General features: G+C 39.0%; 1 protein-coding gene across 1 annotated transcript in view; it reads left to right on the forward strand.

Annotated features, from left to right (window-relative positions):
* Map7d3 (MAP7 domain containing 3) overlaps window positions 1-18,410 on the forward strand; it is a gene marked incomplete in the record, with an annotated part of 33,509 nt that overhangs the window by 534 nt on the left and 14,565 nt on the right. Inside the window, 7 exon segments of the mRNA XM_013504494.1 lie at window positions 4,275-4,373; window positions 4,460-4,543; window positions 6,110-6,273; window positions 9,591-9,705; window positions 13,866-13,958; window positions 15,048-15,173; window positions 17,980-18,333. Of these exon segments, the coding sequence (XP_013359948.1) occupies window positions 4,275-4,373; window positions 4,460-4,543; window positions 6,110-6,273; window positions 9,591-9,705; window positions 13,866-13,958; window positions 15,048-15,173; window positions 17,980-18,333 (1,035 nt within the window).

The raw sequence follows: 18,410 nt of genomic DNA on the forward strand, positions 1-18,410 counted from the left end.
GGGCTGCCGGGAGCAGCGGGTGCCCGCCCGGACCCCGCGCGGCCGCCGCAGCGCGTCCCGCCCGGCTCGGAAAGTTTGCGCTCTCTCTGGCCCGCGGCTTCGCAGCCTCTGGGTCGCGGTCCAGGCAGGAAGGAGCTGGGGGAGGGGGTTGAAAGTTGCGGGAGGGAGAAAAAACTTGACTCTGCATCTCCTGATTTGTCTGCTGTACCACATGACTTCGACAAGATGTCACCTTCCGTGGGACATCTTGCAGTCCCTCGGCTGAGCTGAACAGCACTTTGGAGTGCTTTCTTCTCCACAGGGTCCCATCACCCAGAAATACTCCCCACCCCCCAAAAAGCGTTAATGTAATCACATTTGGGCGCGGAATGCAATGCTCCACTACCTGAGCGACATAGTATTTCTTGGGGAGGTTGCTTTTAGCCTGCTTTCAGGCTAATTCCCGCTACTGAATAAAATGATTTTGTTGATTTTTACTGAAATCCTTAGGGAAATTTTTCATTTGCAATTAAAAAAGTGATTTAGACTGAGATTGGGAGGCCTTGTGCGTCTAAAGAACACTTTGAATCACCTCTCCAAAGAATGTGTCAGAAGCAAATAACTTCTCACCGTGCCCAGGGAAAAAGAATACTGCCTCTCTCTCATGCACCTAGAGAGCGAGCCTGCAGTGCATTATTGCATTGCTTGTGGACACCTAAGTTTCTCTGATAAGTAATTGATTTCATTGATTGATTTCCAGTATGTTGACGGAGCTGTGGTCTGGATAGCTCCTAAAGTTTTTGTATATGGAATGTTAGCATGTAGTGTAAAATTACTGGGAAGTTGCGTGAACACACAGCATTTAAAAACAAATTAAAATAAAACCATACCAAAAAAGGTTTAACCCAGAACCCTTGTTTACATCCTTCTTGTCCCATTCGTATTAGGAATTGAAAACAGATGTTCGACTTTCACAGCACCAGCTTGATTAGAATTACTGTCTTAGTCTCAGCGTTTTCCTGAAAGGGGTCAAAGGGGATAATGAAATGTTTTGCTAGAAGGTCAATTTCAGCTCCTGCTGGGAGTCTGGCTGCCTGAGTTAAAATGGTGTCCTGAACAAACACCTTAAGTAGGTCAGAGTAGAGTCTACATACACTTACTTTACTCAATTACAAATGTATCCATTAATGTATACAGTCTATATTACATAAGTGTGTATGTACCTCTGCATTTACTGAGCTGTTTTCTGGGTCTAGCACTGTGCTAAGGCGGTAGGAACATATTTTAACAAACACATATTTCACATTTATACAGAACTGTTTCAAAATAAAGTTTATTTGAACATTTCAACCAGATGAACCTAACAGACTCTGCCACTGGCTTATCACCTTTTCCCTTCTTTACTAAATCACACATTATTTTTCAATTTAGAGTAAGATGTTCAAAAAATACTTTTCTGCAAATGCAGAAAAATGACAGAGATTGAGTGCCAGGTTATTGTAGAATTTTTGAGCGGAAGAAACCTTAAAAGTTACTGCAGGGGCAGATGTATCAGCTAGAAAATCTTGAGTAGCTTCTACAACTTAAATGTTCATTATATTTTTTTTTATGGTTTTTTGTTTGTTTGTTTTTGTTTGTTTGTTTTGTCTTTTTGAGACAGAGTCTCGCTATGTAGTTCAGACTGGCCTTGAGCTCACTTTGTAGCCCAGGCTGGTTTCGAACTCGCAACAATCCTCCTGCCTCAGCCTTCCAAGAGCGGGGATGACAGGCTTGTGCCACCACATCTGGCTTAAGTGTGCACTGTAATGGGGAGCTTAATATTCTTCCAAATGGCCATCCTGTGGTTGACAGCTTTAAATAAAGAAAATTGTCCCCAATTTTCTTATCTTCAAGACATACTAGCTTGGTTTGGATATTGGGATCTTCTGGAAGTTTTAGCCTTCTGGGAAGATAATTCTACTTTATAGAATTATTGCAGGAATTAATTGAAGTGCTACAAATGAACTTTGTAAGTGTTGCAGTGGTATATATTACTTGACAAGGCTGTTGTTAGAGAAGTACCATAAATATTGAGATTCACAATTGTTTTAGTAATAATTTCTATGCATTTTCCTTTTCTCCAGGAAAAAAAGGTAACTTTTTCCATAATTTGGGCTTAGAGTTAGGATAAGAACTATAGACCTGCACCTTGCTGTTATGCCTGTTATGCTAATTTTATATGTGTCTGCATTGATACATCTAACAACATTAAATCCTTCAATGAAGTTGAATGAAAAGTTCCCTTGCTTAAGTCTGAACATGAAGGCTTTCTCCAATTTTCTGTACATTTTAAGTAATTTTTAAAGCCTATCCATTTCATGAATATATTTCTTGCCAGTAGGAATTTGGGATACAATGGCCTAAAAAGCAGACTTGATATTACCACATTAGCCTGGTTCATTATTCCCACCACAACTACTTCTAAGGTTATCTGTGTTTAATAAAGTATTTAATCTGGTAAAATTGTACATTTTGAAATTGTCCTTACAATCAACTAATTTGTGTCATATACAAACTGTTAGCCTTAAGGCTTCTAAGCAGGAGAACTAAATGTGCAAAAACAGTACTGCAAGGCACTTTCTCGTTCTTCTGTGCTCATGTAAAAATGTTGTAAGTGAGGGAGTATGTGGGAAGGTTTAATTTATAGATTGTATTTAGAAATTTTTATTAATGCCTGAATCTCAAATCCAGGAGATAATTGTGGGCCACACAATTGCTAGTAGTTGAATTAATAAGGAAGCTGAGAGGAGTCTTATCTTCAAATTTAGCTAGGTCAGAGATTGTAAAAAAAAAATCCTCCTTTCTCTTAAAATGATGATCCCTGTGGCAGCAGTTATGATGTCATTTTCAAGATTACAGTATAAAGTAGCTCCCAGAGAGCTTTCCCCACTGGCAACTAAAATCTCAAAGTCCATTCATTTTGTAAGTGTGAGGACAGTCCCTCTATTCCCTTAATTATTTTAACTACCCATCTTTAGCTGTCATATTTTTCTTGATAAATCATAGGGATGTATTTCCTGTGGTTTGACACAAGGATAAAACAAGAGTGTTCTGTGTTACATTCCATACCCAAGATGCCTAGGGGCATCTTTAGATATAGCCATACATAGGATTAAAAGGTTCAGGGATCCCCTATAAAAATACCCATTTATATCCTATAGTTTTTCTCACTTCCTCTCAAATTATGCTCTCCTAATCTTACTAGTCTTACTGAAGTCTTACTAATCACCTTCCTGCTGTGTATGCAAGACATGTGAGCAATTTGTATTTATTTGTTTGCTTGACATTTTTCTACAGAGAATGACATCATGTCCTTGAAGATTCCTTCTTGTAGACATGGGGTCACCCTGCACCTTCACTATTCATCAGAATAGAGCTTTGGAGGACTAGGGATGTAGCGCAGTGATAGAGCTCGTGCCTAGAATATTGGAGGCCCAGGGTTCAGTGTACATGCACAAGTGCAAATGCCTGGACCCTACACCCATTGGAGAGGATCAGGCATTTTTCAAATGACTTAGATGACTCTAGTGTACAACCAGGGTAGAACGCCCTGATCCCATTACTTTATAAATACATTTCTTAATTTTGGGCTCAATCTCTGAGGACTCACTGTTAAAAATCTGCTTTCCGATTTAGAACCATAATTTTTTTTTTTTTTTGTCTTTTTGAGACAGGGTCTCGCTATGCAGTTCAGGCTGGCCTTGAGCTCACTTTGTAGCCCAGGCTCCTCTCGAACTCACAACAATCCTCCTGCCTCAGCCTCCTGAGTGCTGGGATTACACGCATGTGCCACCACACTCAGCTTTTTAGAGCCATACATTCTTAACCTCTTATTTTCTAAATTCCCAAGTATGGCAAAACTTAGTTTTTCCAATTCTTCACCAACTCAGTTTTTCTAACACTTGGTGTATTGTTTTGTTCGAGACATTTGGGGAAGCTATTAATCATTGGCTTCCTACTCAGCCACAAGCTTGTGCTGTCACTGCCGCTCCCAACTCTGGTTGTCTTTATATCCACAGGTGTCTTGGCGCATCCTCAGTAAACACTTTCAATTCTTCATTAAAGTTTGGTCAAACATTGTGCATATTCAGCGCATCTGTGTTGTTGACCCACAGTAAGCAGTCATGACTTGACTTTACTGAAGTGATCTGACCTTTTATTATCAAACACATAGTTGACCGAGGTTTGCCAATTCCCATATTAGCCGTTTGTATTCTTAACATCTAATGCATTTTCTGTTTCTCTCTGTATTGTAGTTGCTGAGGCTCAGGCAATGGCTGAAGAAAGGAGAAGTCAAAGTGGAGTTAGTTCTTTGAGCACTCATTCACCAAGTATCAGATCAACAGTTAAACCTGGTACAGTTTCTCTAATACTTTGATAGATGTCAGAATGTCATATCTTTACCATTTGATATGTTAATATCTCTGTGTATTTTTTTTAGTTATAGATGGGTCTGTGCTTAAAAATGATATAAAACAAAAGCTAGCGAAAGAGCGGAGAGAAGAAAAAAAAAGACAAGAAGAGGGTATGTTTTCAATTTTCTTAAATTAATGGATTTTGTGTAAAGTTTAATATTTCTGAATTGTTTTTACTTCTTTTCCTATGTTTATATGATAAATTATAACTTCTATTATGTATGTTTATTATATTGGATTAAATCTATTGAATAAATCAGATTTTTAAAAGCCTAGGAAAAATCTTTGACTAGTTGGGCATGGTGGTTCATACCTGTAATCCCAGTACTCAGGAGACTGAGGCAGGAGGATTGCTGTGGGTTCAAGGTCAGCCTGGGCTACATAGTGAGTTCAGAACCAGCCTGAACTACATAGCGAGACCCTGTTTCAACAAAACAAAACAAAACGAAGCAGTCTTTGACTAAATTATTTTTGAAGAGTTAGTTTGTTACCTTTAATTTTCTGAAAACTAAGGTACAGTTATTTTAACATTTGTAAAAATAGATCAAAAAAGAATTCAATAAAAGATAATTCTTAAAATGAAAAAAAGAAAAGCTGTCTTTTTACTGAATGCTGTGGTTCTAAAATGTGATTTTTTAAATAAATTACAACCTGAAAGAATGATCTTTCAGTCGGGCATGGTAGCACATGCCTATTGTCCCAGCATTCAGGAGGCTGAGGCAGAAGGCTCACCATGAGCTTGAGGTCAGGCTAGGCTACATAGTGAGCTCAAGGCCAGCCTGAACTACATAGCAAGACCCTGTCTCAAGAAAATAAAACAGCCGGGCATGGTGGCACACGCCTGTAATCCCAGCACTCGGGAGGCTGAGGCAGGTGGATCATTGCGAGTTCAAGACTAGCCTGGGCTACAAAGTGAGTTCAAGGCCAGCCTGAACTGCATAGTGAGACCCTGTCTTAAGAAGACAAAAAAAAAAAAAAAAAAGAAAACCAAAAAAAGAATAAGCTTTCTACAACTTGAAAGTACTTTTCAATTACGAATCTTTCTTCTTTGATCTTCTGGAGCCACTGACAAAAGTAGTACTCAACTTTATTCAAGTTCTGTTTGTTTTGATGGAGAGGATGTCCAAAGAGAGAGTACTGTCTTAGGGAGAATATTTTACAGCTGCATAGATACTCTCCAGGTTTTAGTGAGGGAAAATTTGAATATAAGAAAATGTGATTTCTATAATACGATATATGGCTAACTAAACCCATGGCCTGATAGGTGCAGACTTAGAAAGAAGCTTACTAGTAGGTGGAGGCAAAGCATAGATTCTGGCCAGGTATTTTTTTCGTTTATATTTTTAAATATAGCATATTAATCTGGAGAAGTTTGACTTCACCTCAAGCTAGCAAAAATATCACATGAGAGAAAGTATTTCTTTTTAATTTGGAATTTTAGTTTGGACCGGATGAGAGTCATCTGGCTTAAGAGACCCCAGGTTCTCCAGAGTGAAATGAACACCCCATGAAATATAGTTCGCCTCTATAATAAATCGTTAGTTACCGTTGCAGCTTATGTTCTTTTAAGAAGCAGAAAGAGGTATATTAACGTTTTCCTTCAGTGCATGTAATGTGGAAAACTTAAAGTCTTTTCTTGGCTCTTGCACCTTGAAAATGTATTTGGAATATTTCAGCCAACAAAGAACTGCAACTCCTTGAAAAAGAAAGAAAGGCCAGGCTCCAGTATGAAAAAAATTTGGAAGAAAAGCAGCGAAAGCTAAAGGAACAAAAAGAGAAGGATGAGCGGCGAAGAGTGTCCGCCGAAGAGAAAAGGAAGCAAAAATTAGAGGAAGAAAGGGTATGTAATGTTGTCGCATGTTCATCTGATGATAGACACTGTTCTCTGGGTGTGAAATACTGTTTTCTCATCGCCCCTCTGCACCTTTCCCGGCCTGTGCAAAGGGAAGCAGTCCCTGTCCTGCCTCTTTTTGTCCTTTCCTGATAAGGGCCCAGGTGGGATACCTGTGGTCTGGGGTTTGTGGGAGCGTTTCTACTGTAAAGCGCAGTCACTCTTGCCCCAGTGCCTAGAGACTAAGGGCGGCCACCCCCACCCCACCCCACCCCTTGACCTGCCCGTCCAGCTGATTTCGCCCAGGTCCTCTAACTGTAACCCCTTATGCCAGTCAGCACTTTGTCTTCCTTCCGTGCCCTCTGCTTCTCTCTCGTGTGTCCTATGGCTCCCTCCCGCCCTGTGCCGGCCCCTCCGTTGCTCAGGGTCCCTTTCCTCCCGGCCCCTCTGCACCTGTGATTCACAGTCAGCACTCTGCGTCTTGTTTCATGGCACTGCCTCCCTCTTTTCCTCTCGCCGTGTTTTTGGTGCCATTGGCACGCTGTTGGTATGAACCAGTAGCTTTGTTATACCCTTTCCTTTTCCCTTCTGTGTCTGTTCAGTACGTTTGCCTTTTATTCTTTATGCCGGGCATCTGGCTCCCTTACCTCACCACGTGCACTGTTCCTCTTGACACTAAATGTTTCTCTTGTTGGGCATTCTACTCCTTTCCTGTGAGTACGCTTGGCCCCTTCTGCCTCAGGCGTGTGTTCTCAGGTGCCAGCTCTGTCTCTCATTCCAGTTACCCTACCTGCTAGTCTCTCAGGATGTATCTCTGTCTCTCTCTCTGTCTCTCTCTCTCTCATTTTATTATTTTATTGATGAATTGATTTTTGGAGTGCTGGGACTTGAACCCAGGGTCTTGGCAGTGAGCTGCACCCCCAGCCCTTTTTTTGTAATTTCTTTGTTTTGTTTTCAGACATGGTCTCAGTAGGATGCGCGGGCCGGGCTTGACCATGTGATTCTCCTTCAGCCCCCCAGAGTGCTGGGATTTTAGGCTTGTGCTATCATGCCTGGCTTCCCCTTCTTATTTTCTATTGCTCTAATTTTAGTACTTCTTTTTCTCTCCTTTTCTTTTCAGTTCCACTTTTCCCCAAGGCATTTCTCTGTCTTTCTCTGTGGTGCTCACTTTTCTACCTTTCTGGTCCACACAGTTGCTCGCATAGGCCTCGCCCTGAGTCCTGTGCCCCGTCTGGAGATCTTGCCTCTTCTAGGCCTGCTCTTCTGCCATTTCTTCCCTGTCTGTGGTCCACTACCTCTTCCCCTCTGTCTTTCTGAACTTTTTTTATTGTTGGTTGTTCTCTGTGTGCTTCATGTTCCGGTACTTGGTAAAGTCTCATTCTGAATTTCTGTCACTTTCCGTCGTCTGCTGTTTAACATCTCCTTATTTTACTTCTGAGTGGTAAGATGAAAGCCAGAGGAGGAGAGTGGACAAAAGGAGGAGAGAGGAAGGAAGAGACAGACAGACAGAGGGAGGAAGAGAGTGAGAGAAAAGGAGGGGAGAAGGGAGGGAGTGGGATGGGAAAGGAGAGAATGAACTAAATAAAGGCAGCTTGAGAACCAAAAACTATAAAGTAGAAAACTATGCACAGAATGAGGGAGAGTCTCCTGGGAGAAGAGAAACAGCCCTAAGGACTGAGAGGAAAAAGGAGAACCATCTCAGTAAAAGAGGAAGCCACAAGCGAGAAGAAAGAGAAGAGGATGTAATAAAATGGTACTGCAGACGGAAAAGGCGCCGGGGACATGTGGAGAGAAGCAGCAGAAAGCCAGAGAAATGGTAGAAGAGGATCCCTGAGAGCTGATGTGGGCGAGGGGGCCTGGAACACAGCAAGCAGGCGAGGCGTGGAAAAAAGAGAGGAGTTCGGAGAGCAGGGAAGAAGGGGAGTATGGAGAGGGGGGTACGTGACACAGCCTCAGGACACGCATGTGAGCCGTGGGTGCCGCAGGTGCAATTAGGAATGTGAAAGGGTGCGGAGGGTTAGTGCATTTGAAACCAGTGGGACAGAATTCTTACAAACCAGAAATGTTTTAATGAGGCAAGGGTCATCTCTTCTTATATAGTTCCAGGGTTTCTAAGTAATTTAGAATAACTCACTTTCTGTTAGAAAGTATAATTTTCAAATATTGTCATCAGATCAATTTGATTTATTTTGCTAGTAGTTCTATATTTGCCCTCAGAGAAATGGTGGGGACATTTTGTGAACAGTGTTGCAATGAAACCATTGCTAGGGAAGAATAAAAAGTGTCCGGCCCTGAAGTTGCTGTGTTTTCTCAAGTACAGTCCATGGTGTATCACAGTACAGGGATGAGAACTATCTGAGCAAAGAATTCATTTCTGAAAAGTTTTTGCTGGTTTGATTTGTTTTGGTGCTGTGGATTGAAGCCAGGGCCTTGCACATGTTAAACAAATGCTGTCCCACTAAGCTACCACCTCAGGAAGTCGCAGAGCAACTAGTTAATGGAAGCAGCTTTTTCTTTTCTTTTTTCTTTTTCCCTTCCCCTCCCGTCCCCTCCTGTCCCCATCCTGTCCCTTCCCATTTCTTGTGATTCTGAGCTTGGGCCGCAGGTCTTTGTACATGATAGGCAAGCACTGTACTATTGAGCTACACCTCCAGCCCCACTGGAACTCATTTCTAGAAGTGCAGTTGTTCCGCTGCAGTGTGACATTTAACTTCTGTCATTATTCTCATCAGCTTCAGTTGCAGTTAAGATGAAGATGTCATTAGTTATCTTTGCTGAAACTTTACTGGTTAACACCAGAATTTACTTTTTACAGATACTGGTAGAATAAATTATTCTGTCATAAATTTCACTTACATACATGTTTTGATATTTCCCCCCCATTATTCCACCAAAAAATGTTAAGGTAATTTTTAATAATCTCTGTATACCACACTAGATGATAAAATCAGTGGTTTGGGGAATGAGGCGAGGGAGAAAGTTGAGGCAGGGAAATAGTAAAGTATGAGGTATTAGCATACGTGAGTGTATACCACTGGGTCTTTGTACAGTTACTAGAAACAGACTAAAAATTTGATTGTAAATTTCCTAGTATAGGCAAAGAGGGAACTGTGGTCAGTTCCCTGTTGCAAGATCCATAAAATAAAGTAGGTTATTCAGGGGAACCATTGGTATTGATTGACATCTGAAACATGTTTCCAATGATACGAAAAAAAAACTTATACCCGTTGAAGAAATTTGATGATTTGTTATTTGAAACATAAATCAAGATTATACTAACCCATCTAATGAACATATAAACATGTGTTGACATTTATTTTACATAGGAAAGACACAAAGCTGCACTTTCTCGTACTTTGGAACGAAGTAATCGTATGGATCAACGGCAAAAGAGATGGTCATGGGAAGGCTTGCCTGTGACAAATTCTGAAAACAATCATGGTAATCAATAATATAGTTGTCAGTTTTTAAGGTCATCAGTGTTCCTGTTTAAATATTGGCTGTGGATAGAAGGTTGCCCTTATAGCAAAGTTTTAATCTTTATGTCCTGAATGCAAATGCTTTACATACATAGTAAATTTATAATTAGCCGGGCATGGTGGCACATGCCTGTGATCCCAGCACTCGGGAGGCAGAGGCAGGAGGATTTTTGCAAGTCCAACACCAGCCTGGGCTACAAAGTGAGCTCAAGGCCAGCCTGAACTGCATATCAAGACCCTGTTTCAAAAAGAGGGAAAAAAAATATAATTAAATGTATGTCATATACCAGTGCAGAAGGAACAGGTAAGATTTTATAATGGATTTGAACTCAGTATATCCCAAATCTTACCTAAATTTATAATTAGCCTGAGAATAATGAATAATTACACACATTATGTCTGCCTTGGTTGGCATTGACTCACTATAAATTTCTCTACATGTGGACATAATTCTACACAATCTCATAAAACATAAGCTAAATTTATTAGTTTGTAAAGAGTGACTGACTGTGAACATCATGTGCCTAATTAATGTACGTGTATGCTCCATAGAACTACATCATGAAAAACTCATTTTGTTTCTGCTAATGATACTTGCTTGAAATATGATCAAGTATCATGTCTTAGTCAAGAAACAGTTTGTACCCACTGAAAACCTTCAACAGGACTCATCTGCTTTCATTAAACAATACCTATGTCATTTGCAGGTTTTCACATTTCTATTGCAAAGACTACGTAGTTATTTCACGTATTCTGCTGAATTTCAATTTAAGGGAATCATTTATATGTATTTTTACAGTGCTGCTTATTTAAGTTATGGAATACTACTTTTTTTGTTTTTTTTTCCGGTACCGGGAATTGAACTCACGACCTTGCACCTTTACCAGGCAGGGGCTGTGCCACTTAGCTAAATCCCCAGCCCCCATTACATTTATTTTAAAAGCATGCCATATTAATTTATGGTAGAGAGAGACTCTTATTTTATATTTTCATCAATATAAATCCTTGTACCATGTTTATTTATTTATTTATTTATTTGAGACAGGGTCTTGCTATGTAGTTCAGGCTGGCTTTGAACTCACTGTGTAGACCAGGCTGGCTTCCAACTTGTGGTAATCCTCTTGCCTCAGCCTCCAGAGTACTGTGATTACAGGCATGCACCACCACAGCCAGCACCATGATTTTTTATTAATCATATCAGATGAGCTTGTTGGCCTCAGGTAGCTCAAACTGAAACTTACTTTGGCCAAAAGACAGCCATTAAGTGGCATAATGATTTGTTTTGCTTTTAAGTTAACTCGTATCTAGCTAACATAAATAAAATTGTGTTTTCTAAGGTGTAGTCATTCAATTTCCATTAAATATTATGATTACTTTATTTAAGGAAAACAATCGCATATATGTACCACTGGACAGGTTGGTCCGCTTTACATATATTGTATTTGTTATCCATCACAAACTTATAAAATTGACAGGCAGGTATAATTATCTTCTGTGTTTTATAGTTAACACCTCAAGAAACTGATTTCTAGTTTGACATGCTTTTTTATGGTTTTATTTTGATCATTTAATAGGTAGATCACAATATTTAAATTGTATCTTTCACTCAAAAGTCTGTTTTTTCCCTCAGAACAAATAAATGCTTGATGATAGCTCTGTTACCAAGCTCTACTTTGTAACTCTTCATAGTAACATATGTATAACTCTTTATAGTATACATATATACTCCATATAACATATGTATAACTCTTCATAGTAACATAGTAACTTTGTAACTCTTCATAGCAATGTTGTTCTAAACAAAGTGAAGTTGTCTACCAGTGATACTTCAAAACCTTTATAGTTTTTCTTGTTTGCCTTTTGTTAGTATTTCTCATTTTGAAGCAGTATGTACCTGAGTGTGTATCAATGGCTATTTCTGGCTTGTAGCACATGATGCTTCTTATTGGTAATTAAAATGTTTTAAGGAACGATATCCATCAAGCTAGAGGGGAAAATCCTTTTTATTTCTGGAGGAAAAAATAGGTATGATCTTGGCAACAAAATCACAAGGAAATCTACATCATTCTCTACAACTGAGCCATTAAAAAATATGAAGATAGCTGGCGTGGTGCTATGCACCTGTAGTTGCAGCTGCGCGGGAAGCTGAGGCAGTGGGATCGCTTGAGGCCTCGGGGTCAGAGCCAGCATCGGCAACTTAACTGAGACCCCCACCTCAGGACCAAAGATAAAACAATACTACTTCAAATAATAGTTTGAATCTTAGAATATTTCTTTTATATTACTAGTTGCCTTGACCTTTTTCTTGAGCAATGTTGATGACTATAAAATTCTAATACTCAAAAGATTCTGGGCAGTATCTGTTGGACAAGTATAATTAATTAAGTTAGCAGTGGCTAATTTAGTGGAAAAGATTTCTGCTTTTGTCTAAAACAATGTTATAATTGTAACATGTTGGAAAGGATTTCTGGGGCAAAAAGGTTTTCTTTTGTTCAAGCTTACATTATATTGCTTGAACTTTTAGGGCTCTTGCTGTTGCAGCGATGAGCCTGAGAGGTCTTGGATTTTGTTGCCAGTCTGAGTTCATCATGTTTTCTCTTGTAATAGTCTGAGTTGATCCACTTAGCACGCCCACCCTCACTGTGCTTTCCCAAGCTCTTTTGTGTATAGCCTAGGTTCATTCATAGATTAATGGAGGAAGTGTGTCTCTAGTACCTTGCTTGTCCCATGGTAAAATTAATTTCTTGTCCACCAACCTAAATCCTCCAGAAATATTAGGTAACATTAATTGCAATGCCGTGTTTATATACTTTCATTCTAATACATCTTAGTTGTTCCACAGCAGTTAACCGTTTCACTGCCTAATTCCTTTCAGGGACCACCAGAGATTATTTGAATGAGCAAACAGTAGTACGCTTTCATTAATATGTCTACTTGTCATATTAATGAGGCATGAAAAGGGACAGATGATGACTTTGAAGGTTATAATTAGCTAAATTGCACTGAAGGAGTAATTCCAAGTAACTGTTTAAATAATTTCTTTACTAGTTTTTAATACAAGGTGTATGTGGAAGATGCTTTGAAGTAATTCACTTAAAGGTAAAGTATGGTGCACACTCTGAAGTGATGAATACTGTAATTAATGATTCCAGAAAAATCTCTTTAAATTGAAATGAAACCTATTCAATCCAAAGAGATCAACATCCCAAACTGAAATGAAATTTGTAATCTAACATATAATATCTTAAATAACCCTGTTTTAAATTTTGGTTGATTTATATAGTCTGTTTTTCTTCTTTCTTCTGTTTTTCTTCTGTTTTTTAGTACAGCGCCGCCTCATAATAACTGTTCACACTATTTTGTCATTTCTTGCAGTATGCTAATGAAGGGTACAAGACTTAACCACCTTTGAATCACTTACACTTCTGTGATTCACGCTGCACAGTCACATTACCTTTTTAAGCATTTTTTTGAAATCACACTATACTGCCAACATGTACTAAGTTCACAAGTCCCCAAAAGAGAATTTCTCTTTTAAACAGACATTGCTGGAGTATTTCAGGTAAAATGGACAGGTGTCTGCACTTAAGAAGGGTTGCTTAAGTTGTGACAACTGTACCAAACGTTAGTACTCAATTTGGCTTAAAAAAACACTAGTGGGGATATAGCTCAGTGGCATAAGCACCTGCCTAGCAAGTGCAAGGTCGTGAGTTTGGATCCCCGGTACCAGGAAAAAAAAAAAAAAAAGACTAAATATTTACCGCAAAAAAAATTAAAAAATAAAAAAAACACTAGTTATGACTAAGGTATAAATTTTAGTATTAGACATCATGGATAACATTTTACATTAAAGGTTTTATATTCCTCATTTGGGAACTTGGTTGTTGTTAAATAATATCAGACATTTTCCCTGTTAATTCTTGCGATTTTCTAAGTAACTTTTTCATTTCAGGTAACAAAATGTAAACCAGTTCTCTGCACAATATTTGAAATTAAATAAATTCGTACAAACAAGGGTAGAGCTTATTTTTCTAAAATTTTGAAAAGACTAATGACTCCTTCATGAAATAATATATTTAAGTAATTTTTGACAAGTAATTCTCCTTTATACTTGATCTCTAGGCAAGTCAGAAAATAAGAGAAGCTCATCTCTGAGCAGAAGAGACAGCAAAATACATTCCTCTAATGACACAGGACATACGGAAGATAAACCAGGTGATTAGTTATGTTTAAGCATAAATCCTTACGAAGTAATTTAGAAAGAGGTATGTTTCTGCTAATCTGAAAAGCTTTAAAAAGTAATTCCCAAAACTGGAAGCCAACATATCCCTTCTTGAACTAAAAAAGTATGCAATGGTGCCATGCTTATCTGGCAGAAGCCAGAAAAGTCTGTCTTTAAATGAAGTATACGCTTCCTGCCATCAGTTGACAAGGGGTGTGTAATGAAGCTGAAAAACTAAATTACAAAATGTTGTTATAGATGGATAGGATTTGTACTGGACGATTTGATTCTGTTCCGACATTGTATTGGTTTGTGTTCGGAAAGCATAAATTACCGGCAACATTTTGGATGTCAGCGCTTTGCTCTGTTGCTTCATAACATTACCTGCATAGATCTTTTGTGCATGATTTCACAGCTGATTATTATACAAAAGTATATAATTATTACTAAAGTACTTCTTCATTTAGTTTTTTAAACCTTTCCCCCTAGCATGTTCCTTTCATCTGCATTTGTTGATTTTTGTTTTACACTGATCATTTATTTACAGAAGAGCCTACTTAATTGATTCAGGTTCAATGCTATTGGAACAAATGCTGTTGTCACAGGGATCTTTATGAACATAAAGATTTATTGGAACAAGATATTTACAACAAATTTCACTTTTGACGAAAGAATTCAGTGAATGCCTGGGAACTTTTGGCAGTGAATTTTTGGCTGTGGACTGGCTTATCATAATGATTGTCAGTGGTGTATATTTGTAAGAATTGCAGAAAAAGTTTTTCCACATGCGATTTTTTTCTTCATGTGTGAGTTCCCCCATAGAGACTCCATAGTGTGGGAATTGTTCTGTTAAGTACCTTACCTACGTTTCTTCCTTACATTATGCTGTGACCATGCCTGCTTCATTCATAAGTATCTTCCTGACATCTGTTCAGATGGCAGTATCCAATCCTATTATGTTGTTTTACTGGGAATGTTACCATTTTTGTAGCAGTTCATATTGCTCATGCTCGCTTTGCCTTTATTCGTATGTGAGACCTCAAAATGAATGTTTTCTGATTTGATTTGTTCTCCTCATGTAGCTCATCACTTTCATAATAATACTCCAGAAAATAATTTAATCAGTCGTCTCCTCATCCCCACAAAAGCGTCGGTGGCCAGAAGCAAGAGTGCTGCTTCATTATCCATCCCAGGCAAAGAAAGTCCAGGTGCCGATCATATTGTACAGTGCTTGAAAGTATTAGTGTTTGTACTTCGGAAGTGGGCTCTATCACTTGATTTGTTGCATTTAGTATTCAAAATAATTTGAATCATTAGTTTCCAGACTTTTCGCATGGTAGAGAAATCTGAGCGGTGGGTGATTTATACGGTAAGATAGCTATCTTTGGTGGTTATTATGCCTTGTGTCTAGAGTCCGCAAAAGCCTTATGCAGTCATAGGTGGGGCTTGTTCAGAGGTGGCTGGATCTACAGTATGTGATGCTGGGATTGATTCATGATGCAATGCTAAGCTCAAGGGCACTAGGATTAAGGGTGTGAGTGCTACTCACCCCAAGTAGCCTGGATAAGGTATGAGGGATAGAAAGAGCTGTGGTCGTCTCCCTTGCTTGCTTGCTCTTGCTGTCTTCTGCTTGCCATGGACTGTTTCTCATCTGCGGTGCCCCTCTGCCAGGCTGCTCTGCCTTAGAGCCAGCCAATTATGGGCTGAAACCTCTACCAACTGTGAGCTAAATAAAACTTTTCCCTTTTAACTTTGGGTGTCAGGTGTTTTGTCTCAGCAATGAGAGAAAAGTAAGGCAATGATGGTTGTTAAATTTTAAGGCTCTATGGATTTTAAAAATGTGGAAAAACTTCATTAATATCAAAGAAGAAAGTTTCCTACTCTTCTTTTTTCCTAAAATATGGAAGCATAATTTTGAATCCACTTTCCAGCTTTTTAATTAGGGGCATAAAAATTGTTAGTAAGCCAGGAGTGGTGGCACATGCCTGATATCCCAGCACTCGGGAGGCAGAGGCAGGAGGATTGTTGTGAGTTCGAGACCAGCCTGGGCTACAAAGTGAGCTCAAGGCCAGCCTGAACTGCGTAGTGAGACCCTGTCTCAAAAAAAGACAAAAAAATTGTTAGTGAAATCACACACATTTCTTCAGGGTTACGTGGCCTTTCTCATTCATATGTTACTTATAGGGTTAGATGGACCTGTAGATAGCAGTAGCAAGGTACTCCCAGTAATGGGAAGCTCTAATGCATTGTCCTCATTATTTTCCCCCTCTGCTTTTTCCTTTCCAAAATATGTCCTGCCTTTTTTGCTTTTTTCCCCTGTCATTATTCATATGAGTAACAAAATGAATCAAAACGTTATCATAGGGCCAGGGATATAGCTCAGTGGCACAGTACCTGACTGGAAAGTGTGAGGTCCTGAGTTTGATCCCCAGTACTAAAAAAAAAATGCTATCATAGCCTTCCTTTTAGTACAGACTTTCTGCTTTTGCTTCTGATTTCCAACATTGTTTATGCCCAGTTACATGTATATCAGATTATTTTCTGCCAGTCTTCCCCACCACCAATCTATTGGAAGACTTTTTGTCACTTTTGTTTTAGTTTAATGGATCACCACCGTCAAAAAACTCAATATGTTGCCTTAAATTTCTATAGCTAATCATAATAATAACTTAGTCATTATACTTACATGTACTACATGTTCTGTAGTACAAACTGTTGATGTTAATTAAGAGATTGTTTACATACATGCAGATACGTAAATGGGTTAAAATAACAAGTTAAAGTGTTATTCATATATAGTCAATCTTTGATCATTTATTCTAATTATTTAATGAGCTCATGTGAAAATTTGCCATCCATTCTTAAAGATAAGGTAATGAATACATTTACTAAGTTGTAAGAAAGCCACTACCAGATACCTTTTAAAAAATGTTTGTTATATAAACAGTAAATATTTAGCACAGAAAAATGTTTTAAATGTAATGTTCCTGCTACCCCAGTCCTCACTGGTAATAGTAATTTGATTTGCGTTTATATTTTTTTCACAAACTGAGATAACCTACCTTTGTTAAATTTAATGTATACCATTTTCTATATCCAAAAATTGCTTGTTATATTCATGACTTCCTTAGTGTAGTCCAAGTTTTTTTGTTGAGTATTTGAATTATATTTTCAGCTGTTTCAATATTATAAACAATGGTAGTTAGCAACCTCATATAGACACTTTTATGTATTTTTCTTTCGTTTGCTAAGGATAAACACAGAAGTAGAAATACTAGAACAAAAAAAAACCTTTTTAAGTGGCTCATGATATATATTGCCAAAATGCACCCTAAGGAGAATATACTAATCTATATTCCTACCAGCAATATATGAAGTTACCCGGTTCCAACTCTTGGAATTACCATTTTCTTCCATCTTATTTAACATGGCATATGAGCAGTTTTGTCCATTTCCTAGGCAGAAGTAATTTGCGTAGTTAAAACTGGAAGAGACATTGGAGGTCCTGTCCTTCTGAGTGTCTTGGTACAGTTTTTAGTATGGTGAGAAACTCTTCCTTAATTCTGTTCTGAAACAAATCAAGTATGGAGTGTCTTATATAACCCCTTGTAATGATAACACCTGTAGCCCAGCGAAGAGGTTCAAATTGCTTTTAGAAAGTGTTGAAGATCTTGCAGTTTTCGTGCAAACCAATCTGAAATACAGTATGGTTCAAGTAGAAAAGGCTTATTGCAAGCATCAGTTTTGCAGAAGCATCGTATTTTCATCTGTACCAGGCCATTGTTGTCACAGCAACTCTGCTGTCAGTGTTGCTGCTGCAGTACTAACGTCATCCTGGTTGTGTCTGTGTCCGTGATGCCTTTCAGTGAATACTCGCTGTGCTGTGTGTAATCCCTGTGATTTCCTGACAGTCTCTTTTACCTGCTCCTTTTCTTATACTGTGTCTGTAGTGTTCTTAATCTTTTCAGATTTTTAACTTTATGAAATTTTATTTTCTGTCCTCATTTACTACAGGCTTGAACAAAAAGTTTATACTACAATATGTACCTGCACCCTTGCAGAGCCATAGTAATGAAGTGTTGAAAACTTCCAGCATGCACTGCAAGTCGGCAGTGAAAATGCCTCCACAGACAAAAGTAGACCTGGCTGCCCTGGAGAAGGTAGAAACACCCCTCAAGGCAAAAATGAAAACTTCTCCCACATCATCTTCTGTGACAGGCAGGGAAGAACTCCCCAAGGTGAAGCTGGATGGTACCCCCAGGGTGAGTGTGGACATAACCACTGCAGTGAGCTCAGTGAGCTCGGAGGCGACCCCCGCAGTGAGCTCTGAAGCGACCTCAGAGGCGATCCCCGCAGTGAGCTCAGAGGCGACCACCGCAGTGAGCTCAGAGGCGACCACCGCAGTGAGCTCAGAGGCGACCACCGCAGTGAGCTCAGAGGCGACC

This window comes from Chinchilla lanigera, unplaced genomic scaffold (genome assembly GCF_000276665.1).
Source record: "Chinchilla lanigera isolate Chin_1 unplaced genomic scaffold, ChiLan1.0 scaffold00088, whole genome shotgun sequence".
Lineage (NCBI taxonomy): Eukaryota > Metazoa > Chordata > Mammalia > Rodentia > Chinchillidae > Chinchilla > Chinchilla lanigera.